Raw genomic sequence first — 27,007 nt, 5'->3', positions numbered from 1 at the left:
CAGAACTCAGTGATTGGGACTGAAAAGCTTATTAAAGTTTGTTTGCGGGGGGGGGGGGGGGGGGGGCGGGCAGGGAGGAACAGTCAAATACCTGCAAAGGTAAACGGAAGCTTTGCAGAAAGAGTGGTAAAGAAAAGGCAGTATGTATATCAGAGTATTTTTCTCAGCTCAGACCTACTGATATGTGGCCCTCTGCTAGCCACAAGGACCTGGAAGTCCAGGAATGTCCTCTCAGACCCGAAAAGGGACACCAGGCAGAGGCTACGTTAGACGCCGAACGCAGAGGCCTGGCATTCTGGGGAGGAGAAAGAAAACAAGACGAGGAGAACACAGATGCCGTCTCTAGCAAACATTGCAAGTCTCCATGCGCTGAGGGCACTTGGGGGCTCTCTCCAGGGAACACCAACACTGCGTGTTGTTTATACACACAGGAGGCTTTCCTAGTCTGTGCGGTTTAACCTTTACAAATGAGCTTGCATGTAAGAGGGAACAAGTCCTCGTGTTTAGGAATGTAAAAGACCAAAATGAGTAATTAACAAGCATGAAATTACAAGTCCCGGTAATACCTGCTTCAAATTAGCAGCTTGCTTACTCTAGCAGGCTTAAGAGGAAAGTATTTAAGGGTTTGATGTACTGTTTCCTATGGCTGGCAGCTATCAGTTTTCAACTGTAAAGAATAAATAATAAACTCAACTCCTTAAAATGAAGATTGGTTAATAATAATTTAACTGAGTGATCACTTGGTAAAGTAAAAATCTTGATGAGCATTCAGCATGATTCACTGGCACTGTCAATTATTCATTCCCTTTAATAGGTATGGGTATTAGTCAAGAATTTTCTTTTTCTGGTAATCCATAATAAAGTTTAAGGAAATCATTTTAAAAATGAACCGGCTCAAAAAATGTTGCTGGATCATATGTATCTCTATGGAAACATATCTGTACTGGAGGAAAAAAAATGAAGACTGACCCTTAGACTCATAAACCTAAATGTAAAACCAAAGCTATAAAACTTCTGGAAGAAAATACAGAGACCATCTTTTGAACCATGGGTTCTACAAAGGGTTCATACACAGAACACAGATTAAGAACCCTAGAAGAACACATGGATAAAGGGGCTTTCATCAAAATTAGAGGACCACAGGAAGAAAAGGCAGGCCACAAAGTGAGAGAAAATACACACACAGAGACACGACTTAACATGCAGAATCCATAAGGGACCACACTTTACAACTCAGTGGTGACACAAACAACCTGCGGTAGAAAGAATAACAGCCTCGCAAAGATGCACGTGCCCTCATCTCCAGAACCTCTGAATAGGTTTCCTGGCAAAACGGACCTTGCAGGTGTGATTATGTAAGAGTCCTGAGGTGGGGAGATGACTCTCCAGGATCACAAGGATCCTCCTGAGAGGCAGGCAGGAGGGTCAGAGTCAGAGGAGATGTGAGGGCAGAAGCAGAGGTCAGGCAACACAGGGTCACAAGATGAGGAAGGTGGGTGACCTGTAGAAGCCGGAAAGACAAGAAAACTCTCCTCTAGAGCCTCCAGAAGGAATGCAGCCCTGTCAACACCTACATTTTAGCCCAGAAGGAATGCAGTCCTGTCAACACCTAGATTCTCCCCGGGCCAAGACTGCTTGTGGATTTCTGGCCTCCAGAACTAAAAGATACCCGGTCACTTTGTGTTGTTTTAAGCCACAGGGTTTGTGATAATTTTTTATGGCAGCAATAAAAATAATACGCAGCCCAACATATAAACCACTTTGGAAAACAGTCTGGCAGTTTCTTAAGAAGTATACAACTATCATACAACCACTAGCAATAAAAAGGAAAAAAAAAAAAATGCAATCCCATGAACGAGTTCAAAAACATTATGCTCAATGCAAGAAGCCAGATTAAAAAAAGGAGTACATTCTGTATGATTCCATATAAAATTCCAGGAAGTGCAAACTCATCTGTAGTTTCAGAAAGAGACTGACAGTTACCGTGTCGGCGCATGGACAGACAGGGATCGCGGAGGACCACAAAGATACTCGTGGGAGCTGTATCCTTACATTCCTTACCGTGAGTGTGGACACGGTATCACGGGAATTACATGTTAAAACTGATCCATCTGTGCAGAGTAAACTACCCCTGAAGTCCAGTGTGATCAAAGGGTCCTGACTAGGCTTCTCAAGGTCTGCTCAGAACAAGGAGAACCAGTGTTTGCAGCACAAGACAACGAAGACGTTCCTGGAATTCCAGGCAGCCGGACTGTTCCGGAACAGAGACACTCCTGGGGTCAGCCTATCAGGATGAGGATGTGGGGGACAAAGGACAGGGTGCATGAGATGGCTCTCGGCCAACCAAAAGGAAGGCTTGTAGGAAGCGTGACGTCTGTGCCCAAGGACGGAAGACTTAGCAGCGCTGTCCCCTATCTTTGGCCTAGGAAGAGAGCAAGACTTTCTCAGGATTTAAGGTATAAAATGAGCTTTCCCTGAGGAGACACCATCTTGATGGATGCGAACAACGGCCTCTTAAAAATAAAACTGGAAAGACTCCTACCTCAGTCCTTACTCCTGAAGTACATGAAAAGGTCAGACACCACAGTGAGAGGTTCGGGGCTGACTGTCCCCAAGGGATGCAGGCCGGGAAGACCATCCGAAGAGGGCCGACGAGAGGCCCATCATGCTGCCTGCTGAGGGGCACCGGCAGGCAAGGGGGTAGCTGCTGTAGACACTGTGCGTGTCCCCTAAGTTCCTACGTTAAATGCTAATTCCCCATGTGACGGACGCTGCTCGGAGGTGGGGCCTTTGGGAGGTGGTGAGGTCATGAGGGAGGAGCCCTCCTGAACAGGATTAGGACCCTCCTAAAAGAGACCCACAGAGAGAGCCCCCCCAACCCTTCTGTTACGTGAGGACACAGAAGGCACTGTGAACAGAGATCGCACTCCCCGCAGACACCAAATCCGCCTGACCTTGGTCTGGGACTTCCCTGGCTCCAGAACTGTGAGCAAAGCACATGTGCTGTGTAAGCCACCCAGTCTGTGTATTTTTGTTAGGGCAGCTGCAGCAGGCTGAGGCAGAGGGACGGCAGGACTGCCCCCCACACGGAAGGACTGGAGAAGGACAGGTGGGCACTGCCCCACGCAACGAGCAGTCAAGAAAAACGTGATCTCTGCAGTGGCTGCCAGTTCCAGCGTCCCGGACGCCAAGTGCGAACAATGATGAGCCTTCCAGGCAAATCCCAGAGGCCCCTGCACGCCTGCCAGGTCAACTCCAGGTGTCCCCAGTTAGTCAAGGGGTGTGGACAAACGGCCTTCCACCTACCCACCCCCATAATCACACTGAAGCACTTCACGTGGACAACACAGGAAAAACAACTGCTCTCCCGGTTTTCTGTTCTTGTTTGTTTTTAGGCAAGGGCACAACATAGACAAAGGAGGTAAAGAGCAACAACTCAAGCTTCTCTGCAATACTTTACTTAGGCGAGGTAACAAAAATGCTCAGCTACGCTTCGTTCTCCAAAATTGTTTTTTTTTTTTTTCCATTCCACCACCGAAACTGGTGATTTATCCCCTGCATCTAGGCTTTCCCTTGTTCACTGTCTTCTGCTTTTCGATCACCTACCCTGGGGCCCTGCTCTTGCTCCCACCCTCAGAGACGCTGAAAGTGACGGGAAAGGCGAGGCATTGGCAACGGCCGGCCCTGGAGCCAGAGGCAGCGGTGGGGATACAGAACGGGCCCCAAGAAACAGAAGAGCAGGGCGGGCAAAGTCGGAGGCAGGGGGCAAGAAGCAGAGAGGACGTTTACTGAGCCCCGACAAACTGCAAGATGAGGGAGACATACCTTCTAAAATGGGGAGAAGTTAACGGAAGTAAGTGTAGAATTTGGTAGTGATGATTAAGGGCTTTTCAAGTTAACAATCTCCCAAACTCATCCATGGGAGTCACTTTACCGTTTACCGATCATTTTGTGATATCTAACAGTATGTTATTGATACGGAAATGCTATCAGGACAGCTTAAAAATAAGAGATTCTTTATAAACTTTTTTTTTAACTTCTATTTTTAAGCTTTTAAACAAGGCATACTGAGTTTCCATGACTTCTTCCAGGTCCACGAGCTCACCTATGGCCCATCCAGGGCTGAAACCAAGGTCTGGGTGTGAAAATCCCAGCAGCTCCGAACGTTCACTTGGCCTGGCACACACTCCTACAGCTCACGGATGCAGGGCACTCAGACTTCAGCCACTAGGTCTTCAGCCACGGTTCTACCAGGTGTGGGACCCTGACCGGCGGCACGGGCCTCACCTGGGAGCTGGTGGTAAATGCATTCTCGGACCCGCTCCAGACCCACTGAACCACAGAGCCTGGGGCGCCAGCAGTGCGGGTTTGCACAAGCTCTCCAAAACAGCCGGATGCCTGCTCCAGGAAGCACGGGACCGAAGTTTCGTTAGCATTCCTGGCAATCAGATGACCCACATCGCCTCCTATCATCACTGCGGCTACTAAAGTAAGTGATAGCCAACAATCAGTCACCGGGCGCCTCCCATGGGATGTGTGTGCCCCTGAGATCCACGAGAACCCTCCGGAAGTGTGCAGGATTACGCCATCCCCATTTTTGGACGGGCAGACTGATGCCCGGGGTACATGGCGCAGGACCAAACAGGAGGCAGAGGGCAGTCGGCCTACCCTCTTCGGGCGTGCTGACTCATGCTCTCGGTCGCTACGCAAACCCGTGTCTCCTAGGAGGAGCTCGCGTCTGCCAACACCTGGCTCGGAAATTTTCATCCCCATAACCCTTTACACACTTTTACACTTTGCAAACCTAAGCTCCGGGTTTTGGATGTGTCCCCGTTTCCCGCCTTCCTGTTGCAAGAGACGAATCTAGCAGCTTATGGCAGCACCACTTCTGTGGGGCACTGGCTGACCGTGAAGACACCTTATTCAGCTGAGAGGATTCAGTGAAATGGTTACCAGTCCTGCCGTGAGCGAGCTGTCAGCTGAGGACTTGTCAAAGGTAAGATCTCTCCAAGGTTTCTCTTAAGACTTGGAGCAGAATCGACCAAACGTGGGCACAGAGGGTTCCACGACGTCACTGATTCCTACAAGGACCTGTGGCTCAGGACACCAGCCTGTTCCTTTCCTGCAGAGAACCTCTCACCTAACACCAACATTTTCTGAGTGCAACCCTGGGCTCTTCCACCTGGTAGAGTAAAACACAGGCAACAGCGTCCGGTGAAATCGAACAGCATCTGTAACTGAAGCAGCAAAAGGAAGATGCTGTTTTCACTCGTATGAGGTAGAGCCACTTGAGAAATGCAAGACCAACGCTGAGTCGGAACACCAGCCACCACACCGCTTCCTGTGCAGGGAAATCCACGAGGTGGGCGTGTGAGTTCCACGTGCCTGTCGCCTGACTAGGGGAAAGCGGGCCACCCTCACGCTCCTGACAGTGGGGGTCCCCCATCAGGCTACTGAAAATTCGCCCTGGAATCTGGAGGCGACGGAGAGCTTGCTTCATTTACGGGAGTGGACTGTGTCCTCCCCAGAGTGAGATGCTGTCTTGTCAGGCACGGCGTCCTGGGGACCCTGGGAGCCTCGGGAAGCTCTCTGCCCACGGAGGAGGTGCCTTGGGGACAACCAGGATTCGCGTGCTGGCCTTGCTGCTTCCCGAAGGTGTCCCCGTCTGAGGGACAAGCGCACTGGAAACTCAGTTTCCCTGTCACCCAAGGCTGTGAGGGGGTGGGGGGGTGGCTGAAAGGTGCCATCAGATGTAAACTGTCCAGAGCGGAGTTATGTGCTCCGTCACGGATGCTCCCGAGATGCAGCGGGAGACGGAGAAGGGCAGGTAAAGCGGGGCTTTTCTGGGAGTGTCTGTCTGCAGAGGGTGCATGTGAGGACGTCCGGGGAGAGGGGAACGGTCCGTAAGGCGAGCACGAGCAGCAGGAGAAGGGACCCCCGGCTGGGCCTCGTCTTCGGGAGGACACACCAAGCTTTTCCTGCCCGCCTCCCCTCTGTCCCCGGACGCGGGGCACGGGAGCAGCAGTACGGGGCGGCACAACTCGGTCCCAGGGGTGTCAGGGGTCGGGCCCGCAGGCCACGCTCCTCTGCTACTCCTAACTGTGGGGCAGCGGGCTCGAAGGGGCGATTTCAGAGTGGAGCGGGGGCGCTGCCCCCAGGGTGCGGCCACCCGGTGCCCGGGCAGGACAGCTGCCTGGGCAGGACAGCTGCCCGGGCAGGACAGCGGGGCTCCTCAGAGGGAGCGGCCCCACAGGAAGGTGGCAGGGGGCGGGGCGGAGGCCCGTGGAAGGGGCTGGGGCTGGGGGGGCTGGGGGAGGACCACGTGGCTGACAGGACGATGGGCCTGCTCCCCCTGACGGCGCTCTACGTGCCACGCGCCACGCGGTGCCGGGGCCCCTCCTGCAGCTGTGCGATGGCAGGGAGGATAAAGAGGCCCTGGTGTGGATTCACAAGTTCGGGAGAGCCACTAGGTCTTCCAGCTGAGCTCTCCAAAGGAGAGTGAGTCTTAAATCCTGCAGATACTGGGATTAAGATACTGTTTTTACAAACTTACAGTTAACCGGGGAGAAGGGGGGAGGGATAAATTAGGAGCTTGGGATTAACACATACACACTACTTAAAAAATAGATAACCAACAAGGACCTACTGTACAGCACAGGGAACTCTACTCAATACTCTGTAATAACCTACATGGGAAAAGAATCTGAAAAAGAATGGATATATGTATATGTATAACTGAAGCACTTTGCTGTATGCCTGAAACTAACACAACACAGTAAATCAACTATACCCCAATAAAAATTAAAACAACCAAACAAGATACTGTTTTTACATTCACTGGCACAGAAAGCTGATATACCTAAAAAGAGGAAAGAACCCATATAAACACTGAGTGAATCGTTCTATGCTATATATGTGACCACCTGTGCAGAAACGGCTTTTCCAATTAGTTTTTTCTCAGCACAGGTGGCGACGACCTCTCCCTCTCCTCTCCTGTATCCTTCCTTCCTCTCTCACGTTTCCGACGCGGATGTTTCCAAGCAGAATCTCAGAAGGTGCAGAGGCTGCCTAAAGACTGCCTTCCCGTTTCCTGTAAGGAGTCAGCAAGCACTGCATGGGACAGCACATTTATCAGGCCCTGTTTCTGAATCACGGCTCCATCAGCATGTGTCGTCCTGCTGCAGATTCTGTGCGGGGCCACACCGGCCTGAGCATGGCTGAGCGTGAGGGTGTAGGGCTCCAGGGCTGTGCCTCCCTTACACTTGGGATGCCTGGGAAAGACTGGGCCCCCATAGCGGGCTCAGGTTTGGATTCTGATCACCAACTTACACACTAAAGTATATTCAGAAGGTACAATGTAAGACAGCGTATTCAGAGTACGTAACCCCCCTTGCTGTGGAGCCCACGCAAAATTGCAATAGTGAATCCGGGTACAGGCAATGCTCAATGACTTTCTCCAAAAAGACTTCTCCTAAGGTTAAACTGAAACTACTACTAGAGTCAGGTTATGATTTTGTATCTATTTCCCTTCTCAATCAATGTTATTTTCCATATTTGAATAGAACTTACCAAACCAAGAAAAGTTCTAACTGGAAGGTGGCATGCAACCCAGGAACCATGATAAATTTTTACTTTTTGTTTTGGAAAGTATCATCAAGCAAAATTTGGAAACACTTAAAAATGCAGTACGTTTTACACACGAGTGTTTGTTGATTCACTATTCAATGACCGATTCAAGAATTTCCCTGGCAATCTTACTAAATTATGCTAAAATTATGCTAAGTTACTTTAAAATGAGATGAAGGATAGTGATGCTATAACCTTTTTTTTTTCTTTAATTCCTTAAAGTGATGGTTTACAATCAGGGGTGGTTCTGCCCTTGGGGGACATAAAAGACAAGATAAATGTGTTTTTTGCTTGTGAATCGTTTTTTCCTATCTGATTTAAAAGACAAATGCATAAAGCAATAATTATAAATCTCTGTTGATGGGCACATAACGTATGAAGATGCAATCTTTACAGCAGTAACAGCACAAAGGAGGATGGGAAAGGAGATACATAGGACCAAAGTTTTTGTATACTATTTAAATTAAGCTGGTATTAACACAAACCAGATGGGTGTAAGTTGTTAAGTGTAATACTCAGAGCAACCACTAAGAAAATAACTAAAAAATAATAATAAGACAAGAGAATTTAAAATGTACACCAGAAAATCTATCTGGTTAACATAAAAGAAGGCAGGCAGTGATGGAGGAATAGAGGAACAAAAGAAAAAGACATGGATTTGTTCGTTTTATTTTTTTGATTCCACATATAAGTGAAAACCTACATTATTTGTCTTTCTCTGATTTACCCTCTAGGTCTATCCATGTTGTTGCAAATGGCAAAATTTCAAACTAATATAACACAGAAACTTGGGACTTCCCTGGTGGCGCAGTGGTTAAGAATCCACCTGCCAATGTAGGGGAGACAGGTTTGAACCCTGGTCCAAGAAGATCCGACATGCCGCGGAGCAACGAAGCCCCTGCGCCACAACTACTGAGCCTGCACTCTAGAGCCTGAGAGCCACAACTACTGAGCCCCTGAGCCACACTACTGAAACTCACTCACCTAGAGCCCATGCTCCGCAACAAAAGAAGCCACTGCAATGAGAAGCCCGTGCACCGCAACAAAGAGTAGCCTGCACTCGCAGCAACGAAGACCCAATGCAGCCAAATAAATAAAATATGTAAATAAATAAATAAACTGAAACAAAACAGAACAGAAACAGACTCACAGTTACAGAGAACTAATAGTACCACAGTGGAGAGAGGTGGGGGAGGGACAAGATAGGTGAAGGGGATTAAGAGGTACCAACTACTAGCTATAAAATAAGTTATGAGGATGTAAAGTACAGCACAGGGAATATTGTTAATATTTTATAACTTTACACAGTGTAATCTATAAAATTATCAAATCATGATGTTGTACGCCTGAAACATAATACTGTAAGTAAGCTAATATTGACACTTCAATAAAAAAATAAATGTGGACAGAGGAAAGTCTTCCTTACAGTAGAATGCTAACTAATAAATGCAGATTGATGGCGTTTGACCAAAAAAAAAAAAGACATAGAGAAAACAAATAACACAAGGCCATACATAAATCCTCTCTTATCAATCATGGCACTATACGTAAAAGGTTAAAAGTAAATTAAAGGTAAAGATTGGCAGAATGTATTAGAAAAAGAAAAAACACATGATCCAACTATATGCTGTCTACAAGACACACTTTACATTGAAAGGTTCAAAAAGATTGAAAGTAGGAGGATGGAAAAGATATCCAATGCACACGGTAACCAAAAGAGATCCAGACTGACCACATGAGACAAAAGAGACTTAAGACAAACATTTCTACTAGAAACAAACAAAAATATTAATAGAAACATTTTATAAGGATAAAGGGGGTCATTCCATCAAGAAGATGCAACTATAAACATATATGAACCTAACAACAAAGCCCCAAAAACATAAAACAAAAACTGACAAAACTGAGGGGAGAAAAGGATGATTCAACAACAGTAGTTGGAGACTTTGATGCCACATTTTTTTAATAATGGACAGAACAATTAGACTGAAAATTAACAAGGAACATAAGACCTGATTTAAGACACTTAACTATGTAAATACCATAAACTGACTGGAGCTTATGATAGTATGGAACACTCCACCTAACCATGACAAAATATTCATTCTTCTCAAGTTCACAAGGAGAATTTTCAGAAAAGATAAGCTACACCATAAAACAAGTCTCAATAAATTCACAAAGGATCGGAGTCATACCAAGTATTCCCCTGATCATCGACAGAACAAAATGAGAAATCAGTAACAGAAGGAAATTTGGGAAATTCCCAAATATGTGGAAGTTAAACCACACACACCTAAATAGTCAGTAGCGAAAAAGAAAAATTACAAGGGAATTATGAGATAAGTTGGGATGAAGGAAAATGCAAACACAACACACCAAACGGTATGGGATACAACAAAAGCAGTGCTTGGAGGGAAGCTGACGGCTGTAAATGCCTGTGTTAGAAACGAATGGTCAGAGAGAGCTGAAGCACTGGTGGGTCTGAACATGAGGAAGTGGACCAGCAGCCACGGAATGCAGGCCGCCTCTAGCAGCTGGAAAAGGCAAAGTAACAGATTCTCCCCTGAAGCCTCCTGAAGGAAACCAGTCCTTGATGTGATTCGCTCCTGAGACTGAGGTGGGTTTCTGACCTCATAATACACTTGTGTTGTCTTAAGCCACTCGGTAGTAACGTAAGGCAGCAACAGAAAACTAACACAATAATAAACTTTCCCCGCCATCTATTTTTCTTTTTTTTCATTGGGTTTGTGTACAATGACTCTCGAACAGACCAAGCACAAAAACAGACCTTTCTTAACATTTCATTCACAGGTGCCTTAACCACGGAAGGTCGAGGACAGCTGCAGAGAGTTTGTAGAACTACCATGTGTGACAGCTTCCACTGTGTGTGGAGGTCACCCACCAGTTAGTAAGAACACCATGGCCTCGGCCTTTGTGACTGTTACATCATAATCACACACATATAAATCTTATTAACCACCGGGCGGGCTTTTTTAATCCATGTCGTACTGACATATGATGACTTCCACTTAGTGAATAACTTAAATTCTTTACAAATTTTAAAAGATAAATAAACATACAATCATAGGGTTCTAGATGGATGTGCCCTTCCCATCTTCTAGAGCTAAACCCTCTTGAGAGTTAGTTTCCCCATGCCTCAGGCTTTATGGATTAATGCTAAATCCCTACGTTCTCATGCCTTTTGAATAAATGCAACCCAGAACGTGTCCTCCAACAATGCAGAAAGTTTCCATCTGACTTCATCCTAGAGATCTAAGATTGGTGACAAAAAAACATGGAGGTTGCCACGAAAGTGGATTTGGAAAAGAAAAACGCAGGAAAGACTGACAGTGGACATGAGTTCTTTGAGGTGTTGCCTTAGAATCCCATGTGTTGAGTGGGTATATCCATCAAACCCCTACTAGTTCAGGCGTCATTTCTAACACCTCACCTTAAACCCAGAGACGTGCAGTTTTAAAGATTTCCTTCCCCACGCACATCAGCAGCTTCCATTCCTTTTTCCAGACCTCCCTTCAGCGGCTGCTCCTGCTACTCCTGTACTTCTATCCTTCCTATGGTACGACGGAATACAATACTGAATGTACCACCAGTGGTGCGTGCATCAGTACGAAGGCAGTGCCAAAAACAGTTTCAATTTAGCACAGTGCAAATCATTAAGGAATCTAGGAAACGCACGGAAACGAGAGGAGATAAAGAAGCACACAGTCCTCCTCCTTCAAAGACACACAAGCCATTGTGTCACCAGCATAATTCTTTAGCTGTTATGTGTGTTTCCATTCACTTATTTTTTGGTGTGGGTGGGGTGGAGGAATGTCAGACAACTCAACTGTAAAGAGATGACAGGAGTTAAGACTGGAGAAACTTATGCTATAATCCTACTGGCACAGAGCTGGGCATCCACGCTCTACCTCCCTGGCCAGTTTGCCTGTGAAATCTGTAAAACGTTGGTCCCCATCCCTTTATCTCTTCACAGTACCCAAAATCCTACATTTCTGGGTGGATTACTTTGCTCTGACTGCAAAAACGCAGCACCACACAGTGGGGGGCTTAAACAACAGAAATTTACTTTCTCACTGTCCTGGAGGCTGGAAGTCTGAAATCCAGGTGTCAGCAGGGCTGGTTCCTCCCAAGGCCTCTCTCCTGGGTAGACGGCTGTCTCCTCACTTGGTCATCTCTGTGTGTGGGTGTGTGGGTGGGTGTGTGGGTGTGTGTCTCCTAATCTCCACTTCTTGTAAGGACACCACCCATACTGGATTAGGACCCACCCTAATGATCTTATTTTACCTAATTACCTCTTTAAAGACCTTGACTCCAAATACAGCCCCATTCTGAGGTCCTGGGGTTCCGGGCTTCAAAATATGCGTTTTGGTGGGATGCAATTTAACCCACAACACTGACTTATATAGATCTTCGTCTACTTAGGGTGTCTTTCTATCAAAGGCAAGGGCAACCAATTAAAAGTACCCTTCTATGTCTTGTTTTTTGTAGGTTACTAAGAATGTAACCCAGAAATAAGGGTCAAATTTTCCTTTAAAGAACATCTGTTTACATAGTATAAATTGGTTCACATAGCTCAGATGTCATTTAACGCTACCCAGGATTTCTGCAAAGACGAAAAAGCAGTGAAGGTGTGCTTCCCCCTCCCACGCAGACTGTACCTTTGGTGACATGGGAGCTTTCTTGAGCAAAGGAAGCACAGCTCGGTCACCACAGGTAGAGCTCAACTGACCAAGCCTTCCAACTGCAGGGGCTCTGAGAGCTAAGCAGTGACAGTGCCCATCCTGTTCTCAAACAGAACTGGCTTTTAGTCCAGAGCTCAGAGGACCTGGGAAGTGACAGCAGGGGAGAGAGGCTGCCTCTCTGGGAACGGACAGAGGCTCCTCAGACACAGAATTAAGGCTGTCTCCTATTCATTTCCTGACTCGCGTGGGCATATGGCCTTACACGGTGTTACTCCAAGTCAGTCAAAGTACACGAAAGAAATCCATCAGGCAATCACGTATTATTTTCATGGCCCTCTCTGGAACTTGCATGAACCTGGGAAGTATACTGAAAGAATGAAAAATTCTTGTCGGGTTCAAAGATTATTGGATTTAGGTGGAAAGACATTTCCATATGCCAAGAAACGCAAAATCAAATCAGCTGCGTGGGAAAAGGCTTTCTCTAATGGACAGGCACTTCTTGACCCCCAAAACATTCACAGAGATGTTTAAGGGAAGGCAGGGTACTGAATCAGTGTTTGTGTGTTATCTATTACTTTATTACTTGTACCCTTTAATGGAATCTGGCCCACTGGGGCAACAGTGCTGTAAATAAACTTTGAAATACCCACTGGAATTACTAACTTTCACTAACAATTTAAGGCTACATTATCACAACTCTCTTGGAACAGTCAAGTGAACTTTACGTTCATCATAAACTTCATTTACTAGGCTTAAAATGATCTCTGGCTATTCAGAAAGGTTCTGCGTGTTAATTCAGACGAGAGAAGTATGGAACAAGGAAATAAAACATACTAGCTTTATAAATGGACCTTAACAAGCACAAAGGTGTTTCCGTTGATTAAAAAACGTGTCAACACCAGATAACTAGAACTATCTGCATTATCTATGCAGCATGGGGTTTTTATTATTTTTACCTAAAGACGTCTCTTTTTGGTAATGACAAACGTGTTTTTTTTTTAAAAAAAAAAAAGCCTGGTTTTTCTCAATACACCTTTAAAGGTTTTTAAATTGTTTCATATCTGGTCAAGTTGAGATTTTTAAGAACCTCATTTTTAATTTGTAATAAAAGTTTACAGCTTGATTTTTTCAAAAAAGTCAACAAACTGCAAGCACCTGTTAATAAAGGTCTTAAATTTAAAAAAAAAAAAAAAACGTGTCAACAGAGTCAAACACTGCCATGGCCTCCTAACAGTGATGACTAACGTCTACCAGATTTGTCAACAGAATAAGCAGAAATTAAGTGTTTAAGGGATAGGTAGGCTTTTTTAAAAACCCAGTGTACAGGAGCCAACTCAGCACACAAGCAGCCGCATCAGTAGTGTTAAGCACCCGTGATACGCAGCCCCCGTGTGTGTGCGTCGGTGACGCGAGAAGAGCAGGGCGTGAGAAAGGGCTGGAATCCCAGGGCACCGCAGGCGGAGAGGCGGGGCCCGGGGCAGAATGATGCTCCTGGCGCTCCTAGAATGGAGATCCCCAAAATCAGGAGGAGGTGGGTGGGCACGCTGGGAAATAAGACAGCTCTATAGGTGCGGGATGGGTTTTCTGAACACGGGTCTGGGTATCTAGCTTCCATCTATGAGATCTGTAACTGGGGAAACACGTGATTATCCGAGTACCGGATGCCTACGTTATTTTAGGCCCTTCTTTTACATGCTAGTGTCCATGCCAATCAATAATAACGTGGACAAAGTTCAGGCAGCCATCAGGTGAAAGAGCAGGGCCCACGGCGATCCCTGCCAGAGTAGCAAGAACATGTACGTGTCAGGGCTTCCCTGGTGGCACAGTGGTTGAGGGTCCGCCTGCCGATGCAGGGGACGTGGGTTCGTGCCCCGTTCCGGGAAGATCCCACGTGCCGCGGAGCGGCTGGGTCCGTGGGCCATGGCCGCTGAGCCTGCGCGTCCGGAGCCCGTGCTCTGCAACGGGAGAGGCCACAGCGGTGAGAGGCCCGCGTACAGGGGAAAAAAAAAAAAAAAGGAGTATGTACGTGTTGGATCATTTTCCAGGACGACTGCCACATCCCCCTAGCCAGCTCCCAGCCTGTAAGCCGCAGCCATCCACGCCATCAACAGTGCCTTTGCAGGCATCCCCTGCCTACGAGGCTGTGCAACGGCTGGGAGGTAAGGCCTACGTTCCTGCGTCTGGCACAAGGCTCACCACGCCCCGTCCCCTTCCTGAGACCTCTGCTCCCACCTTTCACCGGGCCAGGAGCCTCTTCTCCAGCCCCTGCTCTCTCAGACTTACACACAGTGCCCTGCTGGCCGTAGGTCCTCGCAGCCCTTCATGCTGCGCCACCCAGCCTACAGACTCCTACAGCCCTACCCTGAGGCTGGGGACGGACCCAGTCTCCGGGGCGGGGGACCCTGGACCTCAGCCCGCTTCCTTTGCCCAGCTCCCAGGGAACTGGGTCAGCCCAGCAGATCCATGAGGAGACAGCAGGACAGAAAACGTCTGCCCCCTGCAGCCCGCCTCCACGGCACCCCTGCATGGCCTTGTATCCTTACCCTGCACCAGTCTCGGTACCCGACGTCTGGTGGGCCTGCTACGAAAGCCTGGCAAAGCAGGGCCCTGAACACCTCTCTCTCCTTGATGGCCCCAGTGGATCCATCCTGTAACACTTTTCTGAAATCCCCTTTGAACGTAAAGCTTTATCCCCAGATAAACGCTCAAGAGCCAGGGGGACGGACCCGGCTACAGGCTGGCAGCGTTAAGCCACATTAACTGCTTGGGTGGCTGGCCCAAATCACCCAGGAGCCAACTTGAAATGCTTTTATGAGGGTGCTCTCAGACTGGTTGAACAAGATGAGTGCCGAGATATGGCTCGAATTTCCAGAAAGGAAGGCGTTCATCGGGCTGCACCTGGCAGACCCAGAGATGATTTACATTGTTTGTATTATGACCACACAGACGAGCACGCACACACACGTAACTCAGCACACGGGAGAGGGCATCAGATGCACGACAGGTAGAGTCGAGGGTTATTTTTATGGGCACAAACGCCTTTTCTCCTGGAAAGTGTTTAGGGACCAGCTTACACCCAGATTCCTCTGACAAGGGAATGTAGGACCGTTCTGGGGATAAACTCCCGGTGAGCTGCATCCTCTAGGCAAAGCCTTCTTCACACATACAATGGGCATGGAACATGGCTTGCAATCTCGCCAACATGAGCACCAAAATTCAACCGCCACCACTGACGTTTCTGGAAGTGACAGAACTGCCCACGAGCACGCCTGAGTCTGGCGAATCACTGCCTCTTCTTCTCGAGCTGCGAGAGGTGGCGGGGGGGCAACACCTGTCAGGCACTGCCTCTGAGGTTAAGTCACTTGACCTCAGAAAGCCTCGCTTCCCTACCTGCAAAATGGGCAAGGCCGAGACAGCCAGAGCGGGGTGCCGTCGGCCTGCTGCCAGGGAAAAAGGTGAGGCAGGCAAGGTGCCCACTGTGGCGCGGGGCACGCGGTGAAGGCTCGTAGTAAAGGCTCATGGTAAATATTCACTGTTACCACACAGGATGGAGACGGAGGGCCTGAAGAAAGGCGGCGGCAGCTGAAGGACACAAACGTGGCTCTGAATATTGAGGAATCAGTACTGGCATGTTGGGAGGGGAGGGGGGCGGGAGGACCAGAAGATGGGAAGGTCACTGCCAGTCTCTAATGCAGGCGGCTCACGGGGCGCGCAAGGTGGCAGATGTGGCGGAGAGCTCTGAGCTCAGCTTGAAACCCGGGGCTTGGGCGCGACCTCTGGGTGGAATAGCCCACGGGCACTGGGAAGCGTGGACGGAGGCCCGAGAGCAAGAGCGGTCACTGAGGCCATGCGTCCACAAGAGATCTCCTAGAGGCGGGGTCCACAGCCCAGTCCAGGGCCCCACACAGAGGTGCAGAGGAGGACAGACAGACAAGGAGAAGTGAAGCCATGGAGACAGATCCCACAAGATGGAGTGGGACAGTGGCCCATGAAGCAGAAAGTTCTGGAAACATAAGAAAAGATGGTGAGTGGTCTGGCAACACGAAAGTCACTGCTCCCTTCATGCAAATGACGTCCATGGGCTGCAGGCGCAAGGCAGTTTGTGCAGGACACGGCAATGAGGGAGCAGAGGTTTTGTTTACTTTTTAAAATTTATGGCTGCGTTGCATCTTCCTTGCTGTGCGCAGGCTTTCTCCAGTTGCGGTGAGTGGGGGCTACTCTTCACTGCAGTGCGTGGGCTTCATTGCGGTGGCTTCTCTCGCTGCGGAGCACGGGCTCTAGGCGTGTGGCTTAGTAGTTGTGGCGCACGGGCTTAGTTGCTCTGCGGCATGTGGGATCTTCCCAGACCAGGGCTCGAACCTGCGTCCCCTGCACTGGCAGGCGGATTCTTAACCACTGCGCCACCAGGGAAGTCCGAGAGGTTTTGTTTAAATGACAGATCTAGCACACTTTACGCTGAGGTACAGAAGCATTAGAAAAAGAAGAGGAAGGAGGAGAAGGAGCTGCTTACATCCAGTAGAAACGGCAAGCCTTCCTCCCTGGAGGAAGGAAGGGCCAGGGCCGAGCCCGGGCGGAGGCACCAGTGATGGGAAGGACAAAAGGATGCCTGCAGAGTCCTGCAAACTCACCCCAAACTAGGGCACCGATGAAGAGGCCAGTGTTAAAGTACACTCTCAAATTCAGGACCCTGACTCTACTCCCAGCCCAACGAGCAGAAACAATATTGTAAATGTCAAGACAGATACACTGCCCTTATTATTCAGTATTACAGGTGCGATTACATAAAGATATCAAGTTCACTAAGTGAGGATGTTCCTTTACTTGATCTAATAATAAATATTAATGGCATTAAGAAGGGCTGCATCATATACCTGGATGATTAAATCTCTTTTGCAAAGTCACGTTAAACAGTGCCATAAGGGCCTGGGGTCAGCTAGCACGTGATCTTGGATCTGTGTATCTCAACGAGACGCTGAGGTCCCAGAAGATGTCCCGCACCATCTGTAACGTGCTGAAGGTGGGAGCGGGCAGGACCCCGGGGAGAACACCGGGGGATGGGGAATTTCACCGAGTCAGCAGGTAGAGCAAGTACCCCAGGGCGAGGTGAACCAGGCTGCATCCAAGCAGCACCTAACATTTTCAGTCAACCAAGGGGGTTGTGGGCAGCCTCCTCATCGCCCGTCTGAGATGAAACTAAAGCACTAGGCATCAGCTACCCGGCCTTGAAGGAAGGACTCCTACTGGCACCTGTACCAGTGAGGGCTGCCCGGCAACAGAGGCGTCCGGGAGTTCTGACACGACACCAGTGCTGCCCACAGAGATACACAATGAAACGACCAAGTAGGAGGGACCGGGCCCGGTGTTCACGGGGCTCTCAGACAGCCGGCTCACCGGGTTGTCGAAACACATCTCAAATTCGACTAGAATTCCACTCTGCAAAGCCAGTCACGTGAACCTACCACTTTAAAAGCTGATGTGTGGTCATCAAGATGTCGGTACCAAGGTCAAAATATACGGTGGCACAAGGCAGTAACTCAGCTGGTTGGAAGTCTGCCTTGATTATACGTAGTCATCATGCAAAAAAAGAAACGTTGTCGATGCAACCAAAGGAAATGCTTTATGATAAGATAAATGAGGGAAATAAGAGATGCAGAGGGAAAACAGGAACGTACTAGGGGACTGACTGAAATTGATCACTATTTGTGGCCAGAACAGATATACAAATAACACCTTGCTGGCACAAAACATTTCTTCAGTAACCAAGTGACTTTCCTTTTTTCAAAGCAAGAGCAGAAAGCTTTCCAAGCCACTGAAAGTGAGATGAACAAGAGAAAGAGAGCCCCGTCCATGTACGAACAGGTAGCCCCCGGGGTCCTCACGCCAGGGATGGCACCAGCCAGGGGAACGTGGACAACACGCGGGCATCCTTGTCACACCCATCTCATCACTTTACTCCAGCTCAAGGTCCAACCTCAGGTTTCCCCGGACCTTGGCAGCTGATAAGGAGTAAGGGATGAGAGCAGCCCAGGCCCGCAGCTGCAGACAGCTGCTGAGAGCTGCAGGAGACTCAGTCACGGGGGCCCGGGGCTCAGCTGACAGGCTCCAGAGGGACGTGGCTGTCACCAGGTCTAATCAGCACACCACGTGAGATGCAGGGATCGGTGTGGGTGGCTACTTTGGTAAGTCATTTAGGAAGCTTTTCTTTCTTTTTTTTTTTTTTTTTGAGTGTGATGATCTGACTAAATATCAGCTGCCATTTTAAGATTCCACCAAAAGATAATGTGGTACAAGAAATGTCTTTACAAATCCTGGGGCCCAGGTCCAAGTGCACTGTGAGAAAAAGACAAGGAAGTGGATAGAGAGGATGAGAACAGTGAAGGGGCTTCTTCTTTTCCAAGTGTTATGTGCTGTCACACGACACCAGGGAATGCACTGCCACCTAAATTCTCCAGGGAGCCAAAGGCTCTGGAACTGTTTATTTTACGCTGTTCACGCGAATCTTGTAAAGATGTACGTTTTATATTCTTGTCTCTTTAAACAGAATCGACTGATGACTACTTAATAGTTTGCTTTTGTTTTTCAGGGGTTCAGGCTTCAGGCTTAATCCTCCCATTCCTTTTTTTTTTTCTTTTTTCAAACATATAGAAAAGTTGAAAGAAGCACAGAAAAGACCCATATAACCTACATCTGTAAGCAATAAACCTAAAAATTTGCAGATACTCTGCCATTTATCCCTTTATACCTCTGCATGCTTCTCCATCAAATAAAGACACTCTTCTACACAGCCATGACTAGCACCAGAACCGGCCAATCAGCAACGACTGAATGCCATCATCTAATTAGCCACTGCACACCACATTCTCCAAATGCCCCAAAAATGTCTTTTATAAGATCTCCCCACCCCCCAATCTAAGATCCGCTGCATTGGGTACTCAGGTCCCTTTAGCCTCCTGTAAACTAGAGCAGCCCACCCCAGTCATTTCCCGTGACATTTGACACTTTCAACAGTCCACCCAGCGACCTTGCAGAATGCCCTGCATTCCGGATCTGTCCAGTCGTTTCCACACGGCGTCATCTTGCTTGTTCCTCCGTCCCTCCAAACTAGAAAGGACACCTAGAAGTTCGACTGGACTCAGGTAAACTGCTGTGGCAGCACACGGCAGCCAGCGGCTCCCCCGCCGACACAGCCGAGTAGGATGTGTCGTGTAAGCGGCGGCCCCCAGAACTGTCCATCACGAAGGTGCGTGTCCGCCTGTGCCGTGTGTCAGTACCCTGTCGGGGTGGCACTCTGGCACTGTCTGAACACCCTCGCCCCCGATGAACCCGATGGTCTTGGTTTCCACCAGAGCCGCCTGTCTGAAGCATGCACAGGGAGGACCGCAAGACGGTGATCTGACGAATCCTACCATATTCTTCCCGTATTTACTAACTGGCGTTCTCCTGCCCCCCATGGCCCTCCCCCCTTTTCTTTTCAGGATGATGACTCACAGATTCCTTTTCTAAAAACGTAGAGTCTTAAACTCCATCACAGTCATTATTCCTTTGATTTCCACTCACCCTGCCTTTGGCCAGTGGGACACCCCGGCCTGGCTCTGGGAAGGTGGCCGCGCTCACCGTGGGTTTCACAGGCCCCAGTCTGGAACTGGCCTCTTCTCCCCAGAGTCTTGGCTCCTTTCCTTGGGTGTGATATTTAGAAATCCAGAACTTAACCGCTTTTAAGCAAGCCATGAATGCTGCTCCGGTGGCGTGGGGAAAGCATATACATGGCGGGGAACACAGAACCACACTGACAAATATACGGCTCTGTTGGAAAGGTTTACGTGGCAAAAGTGGACGCGGTGCAGGCAACCGTATTCGCTTTGATGAACGTATGCTTTCTCGTGAGTCTGACGGCAAAGGTGGGGATGCCCTTGGACCACACCCCCTAACACCGCTGGGAGATATCAGGGCACGTGGCCCAAGTCAGGCAGAGCTGCGGGGCTGCGAGGGGCCCATCTCACAGACCCACCCTGGCTTCCTGAGGGTAAGCAGCAGCCGGCGGCCCTCTGCTTCCCCCCAAGTACCCCTGCCCATCTTTATGCCTCATGGTTCAGGCCTTCGGGACACACAGGCATTACGGTCACCGCCGATACTGGGTCCCTCAGGCTGCTGGCTTCTCACTGAAGCATCCCATGCACTACCACGGGAGACAAGAGCTGTCCTGACGTGACAAGACTTCACTAGAAGGAGGGCACTGACCACGTGGAACATCTACCCCAAAAGGCCATGAGTTGGTGCAGTGTGTTCTCGGCAGAAACGGCTGAGGGAGTCCAAGTGCGGCACAGGCATGATGTCTGGATCAGAGGGCGTACGAGGGATGGAGAACAAGTGAGGTGGCAGCAGCAGGAAACAAGCAGGCCAGTCCGGAATGCAGAACATCCTGGGAGAGAACCAGCCTGCTCTCTTCCAAGAGACCCTCTCACAGCGAAAACACAGGCCGTGCAGCTAGAGGATGGGGCGAGGTTTTCCAGCTCAGAACAGGCTAAAGGGACATGACTACCATCTGGAACCCAGCGTGGAAAACACCAGAGTAATATCCACTAGGCAGAGATCACCCACACCTCCACACTTCAACACAATCGTTAATTAGCAGTCTTTTTTTTTTTTTTTTTTTTAAATAGTACTCTCTGCTTGATAAAAACAAGATCTTCTCTGCTTTAGAAAACGTGTTTACTGCTCAGCCATCTCTTCTCCTGGTCTGGAATATCCACTGTCCTTCTATCTGCCCTTGAGAGCATATCCTCCCAGTGATTTCAGTTCAAATGACTGCCCTGCCCCTTCTCCTGTCCTTGCCACGTTGACCGCCAGCAGTTACGCAGAGATTCACGCGTGTTCTGTGTCCCAACTGGACTCCAAGACCACTACAAAGAAGAGACTTGCTGTGAATCCCTTGCAGCACCCGGCATGGTATATTCCGAACAGATAAGGAATGAGTGAACTCACTCCTCTAGAGTTGCGTTGTCCGGCACGGTACCCACAAGTGGCTACTTCAGTTCAGTAAAACTAAAAAATGAAGAGTTCAATTCATCAGCTACCCTGGCAGCATTTCATGTGCCTGGGTGCCCCCTGTGGCTCCCATCCAGGGCAGCTCAGATACAGAACATTCCCTCCACGGCAGGCAGTTCTGCCGGGTGGACGTGCTGCTGGTCCAGAGAGCACAATGGTGCCCAGCTCTCGTCAAGGACACGACGATGGCAGCGGAGAGACGGAAGCCTGCTGCTTACTTTGGAATGCGTCTCCAAGGCCCCAAATAAGCTCAGGTGAGCAAACTCTGACCGTCCACTCTCGTTTCGCGCACAGACCGGACACTGAGCAGACTGGGAGTCGAGCAGGCTCTGGTTGGCCTCCGGGTCCGTTCCTGATCCCCAGGCCTAGAGAGGCGAGTCAAGGGACGTCAACTGGCTAGTCCAGTGCCAGGAGCAAGGCCGGTGGAACTGCCCTCCAGGCAAGGGCGTGGAGCAGACCATCCACACCCCAGGTGTGTGCCCCTCTCTGCACAGACACTAAGCTACCGACCACAGGCATGAGAGCAAAGGATGTGTGGGAGCCGCACCTTGAAGGAAGGTGGGCGTGTACCTGCCAAACACTCAAAACGAACGTTGAGAGGTGTTAGGATGGCAGTCCACTTGGGCAAAGCCAGAGGGGGAAGACATTTCTTGAGCAGAAATGCATGTGTGTCACAATTATTATGTTTTCAATAAAATTCTCCTTAGACACCCCAAAGGCAATTTTAAACCACAGACCAACATTGCCCCCCCATTTTAACACAATTAAATGAAGCTTTTAATATATGAAATGCCAGAATTACGAGTCACCGGTATTCACATATACCTGACAGTGAGAGCTTTATCTTCTAATGTAAGCCATTCTGCTATAACACTACTGCACCTTCCAGCTACAGGCTATGCATCCATCACTTTTCAAACATCTCAAACAAAGCTGTGAAAAGTCACCCGGGCACCTGTGTAATGAGTGCTTTTGGTGGACGTTTCTTGGGGGCATCATCTCCCTTGCTCTTTTACATTGCATTAAATCTCCGTCTACCCCTGAAAAGTGACACAGTGTAATGGATAAATTATAGTAGCTTAAAAAATGAAAGGAAAAATAAAGGAACAGAATCAGAGAATAATCAGAAAGACAAAAGTGACCAAAGAATCCCTCCCACAGAGCCTTCCAAGGAGAAGAAAGGAAAAATAGGTTCGAGAGAGGAAAAAAAAAAAAAGTTTGCACAGCTAAGATTCTAAATAAAATCACACGATGAGGAGGACGAGGAAGCTAGGAGGAAGCAAGGAACAGGCACTTTACACCTGCACTGACAGAAACCTGCTGAATAGTTTAGTCGTGTTACCAGCTGGACCAAATTCCCGTTGATCTGCAGAATTTTGCAATTTTGATCTCACCTTCCTGTTAATCTAGAAACGGGAGCAGCTGTGGTGGATAAGAACCGCTAACCGCAGGAACACGGGAAGGGCTGACGCGACTCAGGTCTATTAGGAAGCACGGCCAACGGGACCTGAGTTTACCCACCTCGGTCCCCCCTCGAGTGCTTTCTTATTCCTGATGAATTTCCTGACATTCAACATAGTCCATGGGTACCTTCACCTGCCCCTCCCAGAGAGTCTTACTCCAAACTGAGAAAGTACAAGTCAGGGCCCCCTTCTGTGTGGGCTCTGCTAGGCCACAAGGCCTCAGACTGGCCTCCGAATTTCCGCCACCTCCTGTGCAAAAATGCATAACGGACTTAAATGTCGCCTGCTAAGGTGACATCAAACGCGAGCGTGTGCCGTGTGTTCCGGGGGTTGGGGGCAGGGCAGAGAGAAGGGGAACGTGCAGGAGCACAGGTGCCCTGACATCTGTGATGAGACCCCAAGGCACACAAGCCAGGGATGGGGTGAGGGTGTCTCTGGGAGCCCCAAGGGCAGACAGTAATCTCACACCGGCCATCGCAAATGAGCATTTATTCTGCTCTACCTTCCTGAGACTCTTTGGGAATGTCTGCAGTGAGTCACATTACAGGATAGGAACCAATGGACCCCGAAAAGCTCATCATCTCCACCTTTAAACCTCGTACGCGTCACAGAGGGTCAAATACAACGTACGAAAGCTCTTCCGAAAATTCATGTAGGGCATGTGCTACAGCTGTACAGGGAGATCTTGTGCTTGCCATCAGCTTTGTGGAGGGCCCAGGGTCTACATAAACTAGCGTAGGTGAGGTGAGCCAGAGGACGATGGGTGACAGCGGATTCCGAGCAGACTGGGCACGGCTGCGCGCTGCCTCGGTCAACAAGGGATCCCTGAGCCCCAGGCGCACCACAAAGGTCCCGCCTCCACCCGGAGTTCACGCCGTACCCTGGGCCCCGGACGGAGAAACGGGCACTTCCACACGGTCTCCAGTGCTATGACGAATGTCTGGCAAGCAGGAAGCTGTAGGAGTACAAACAGGTCCAGGCCAGGGCACCTATTCCTCTACGTGAAGGTGAAGTAGAAGCCAGGTATCACCCATTACGATCCTGCCATGTCTGTGTGTTTATGGAGACGTGGTCAATTATAATCGACAATGCAAAGAGTCGTATTTCCCCTCACACATCTATCGTATTATTTTTCTGCTTATTTTTTAAACATTTGAAAATAAGCTTTTTATTTTTCCTGGCTGATTCTTTACGGATTTAATTACTGTAACAGACTCCTAGAAAGCTTATTTTATGTATACCACTTTTTACATATATCAGTATTCCTAATTCTGAATATGCTTAACATCCACCCTCCATCTGGCCCCGTTATCAACAGCAGACATCAGTGAGTTGCTTCCTAAGGCTCTGTACCTGGGTTGTCCCATACGGTAGGCACTGGCCAAATGTGGCAAGTGAACCCACGAAACCTGGCTAGTTTGAGCTGAGATGCCCTGTGAGTGTAAGATACACACAAATTTCAAAGACTAGGTAACAAAAAGGGACGTAAACTATGTCAACTATTTTTTTTTTACTGATCATGTGTTGAGTAACAATATTTTGGATGCGTCAGGATAGGAAAGAAGTACCATTCAAGTTCATTTCCTCTGTGTCTCTTTACTTCTTTACTGTTCCTATAACAAAACCTTACATGGTGCTACCCCTATCAGATAGCAGGACTCTGGACCACCAACTTTCTTGTCTCTTAAAGAGAATGGTCCTACCTCTTGTGCTTCTAACTTCAGCTATCTAATGAACTAGGTAGGTAATCTTCCCTATTCAGGAGCTGACACAGTACTTCAAACTTGTATCTTCTGGGCTTCCCTGGTGGCGCAGTGGTTGAGAATCCGCCTGCCGATGCAGGAGACACGGGTTCGTGCCCCGGTCCGGGAAGATCCCATGTGCCGCGGAGCGGCTGGGCCCGTGAGCCATGGCCGCTGAGCCTGTGCGTCCGGAGCCTGCGCTCCACAACGGGAGAGGCCACAACAGTGAGAGGCCCGCGTACCACAAAAAAAAAAAAAAAAAAAAAAAAAACAACTTGTATCTTCTTCCTTCAAAATCTTATCCTTGTTCATAAATAACCTCAGTCCCTTTGGTCTCTGTCTCTAAAGGGCATTTGAGGGCCAAAATTACTACCTAGCTCACAGCTAATTGTTACCTCTGTCAACAAAAACAGATTCCAAAGATTGAAAGGAAAACAGCATCAAACATTTCAAAAGCACTAGGAAGTAACCCTGGGTTTCTGGTCAACATTTCTGCACATATCTCCAACTGACTTCCTCATTCTCCTCTGGTTAAACCAGCTTCCCCACGCAACTCTGTTTTCAGTTTCACCTCCCTGAGAATACAGGATTGGGGCTACATTAACAAACAACTTCCTGGAGAAATGGATTCACAACCCTGAAAAGCAGGCCCACCGGAAATACCTCATAATAAACTGATGATACATTGTTACGCAAACAAGAGACAACTGAAATCAGGTGCTTAAGAATTAGAACAGGTATAATCAAGTAGATTAAAATGAGGTAAAGTAGCACATTCTGGAAAGTGGTATTTTATACCAGACATTTTCTTTAAAAAAAAAAAAAAAAAAGCATAAGCAAAGGTGCATTTCTGATAAAGTTCTGCAAGGCCTTACCAACTCAAAGAGTCAGGGCAGAATGAGGTAAAGGGCAGAAAACAAAGGGGGAAAGAAGAGGTAGGTCTTATCTTCCCAAAGGCCACTAATTCTTGTTTCTCTGACAGTTCTGAGGATTGGGTAACAGTGCCAGACCAATGCTCGATAAACTTTAAACTTGCCTTAACTAGCAAAGAGGCGGCCCTGGTTGATAACCACCCCTGCAGGCACCACCACATAAGTCACATTCATGGCTCCGGGGAACAGGTATATTTGTATCTTGAGTGGGGATGAAGCATCAAGCTCATTTAGAAGTCTAATAATTTTAATTTTAATGGGACACCTCAGTTTGCAAAACATGTTCTCTGGACTTTTCATTAGAGGATAAGGAATTTATTTGACAATTTAACTTGACCACCTGAGCAGGAAAACTCACATCTACAAACTCTACTTACGAATCCCAGAAGCTTTTTGAAATTGAGTCATTTCAGATTTAGTAGCTGCATACACTGTTCTACCCAATTAGTTATCTCTATGGGAATTTATTTTCCCCCTTAGGAATTCATTCGTTTATATCTCTGGGTCCATAAAAATAAGACAGTTTTTTGTGTACCTTAAAAAAAAAAAATCAGTGCCATTACTACTGAACCAGTGAGCCAAATGATCATGGGGCCAAGGTCACACTCCCCCTGTAAAATGAGCACAACATCACTTATAATTAGAATCAGATCGACCTGGAATCATTTCTCAGCTCTGTTCCTTATTAGCTGTGTGACCTTGGGCAAGTAACTTTACCTCTCTGAGTGGTGCCGATTTTGTTTTTAATTAGTCAGTGCAAACATCTCCTCCCACCTTGCAGGATTTTATTAGAGGCAGCACTGATGCATGCACACCTCCACTAGGTTAGTAGGCTACGTAAAGTATGCAGACATTTTTAAAGTCCTATGAAGCCCTCCCGAGACAATGAGGTCAGAACGCGTTTCCTAACCCTGTAACACCGCGTACTGTCATGAAACATACGCCCAAGCTGTAGGGTAGAGCTCAGAGCAGTTCTCTGTTGAGTTATAAATGCAGCGTTTTCTACGAATTCTACTTGAATTCGCCTCAGTGGGTAAGTTTATGCCTAGACTACGGGGCTGTTCGGCGCACATAGGATTGTGAACCGCTCGAAGCCACAGCACGGCTGTGCACCTCAAACTCTCCGGCACCTGGGTGAAAATGCAGATTCTGATTGGTCAGCTGTGGGGTGGGGACTCGGGCTCTGCACTGCAAAACTGCTGCTCCCCGGTGATGTCCCTGCTGGGAGTCACTCGGACCAGCCAGACCGCTGAGCAGGGCTCCTCCGCCGCCTCCGCGCTACAGATACTTGGGTCTGGAGCAGTCGCGGTGGCGTGGAGCGGTCCTACGCACTGCGAGAGGTTCCGCCGCATCCCGGCCGCTACCCTCTGGACACCAGTAAACTCCCACCCTCCAGCTAGGCCGCCCCAAACGCCTCCAGACGTCGGAAGAGACCCCCAAATCGGCGGGTGGTGAACCCTGCCCTGTAAGATGCTACGAGCAAGGTGCGTGCACCT

At 48.5% G+C, this 27,007-nt stretch overlaps 2 protein-coding genes across 6 annotated transcripts in view; one reads left to right on the top strand and one right to left on the bottom strand.

Annotated features, from left to right (window-relative positions):
* PUDP (pseudouridine 5'-phosphatase) overlaps positions 1-27,007 on the bottom strand; it is a 98,894-nt gene that overhangs the window by 71,236 nt on the left and 651 nt on the right. The window lies entirely within an intron of this gene.
* The window catches only part of STS (steroid sulfatase), a 165,121-nt gene continuing 164,784 nt past the window's right edge, over positions 26,671-27,007 (top strand). For 3 of the 4 annotated variants that reach the window (XR_010838699.1, XR_010838698.1, XM_067023750.1), the window contains exon 1: positions 26,695-26,995. Coding sequence is in view for 1 of the 4 variants with exons in the window: in XM_067023750.1 (XP_066879851.1) it covers positions 26,982-26,995 (14 nt within the window). In the remaining 3 variants the exon portion in view is untranslated. Of the gene's footprint in view, positions 26,996-27,007 lie in introns of all 4 variants that reach the window. The other variant, XM_067023752.1, reaches the window with a different exon arrangement.

This window comes from Kogia breviceps, chromosome X (genome assembly GCF_026419965.1).
Source record: "Kogia breviceps isolate mKogBre1 chromosome X, mKogBre1 haplotype 1, whole genome shotgun sequence".
Taxonomy (NCBI): Eukaryota; Metazoa; Chordata; class Mammalia; order Artiodactyla; family Physeteridae; genus Kogia; species Kogia breviceps.
The sequence above is the reverse complement of the archived record's forward strand: the minus strand, read 5'-3'. Positions and strand labels throughout refer to the sequence as shown.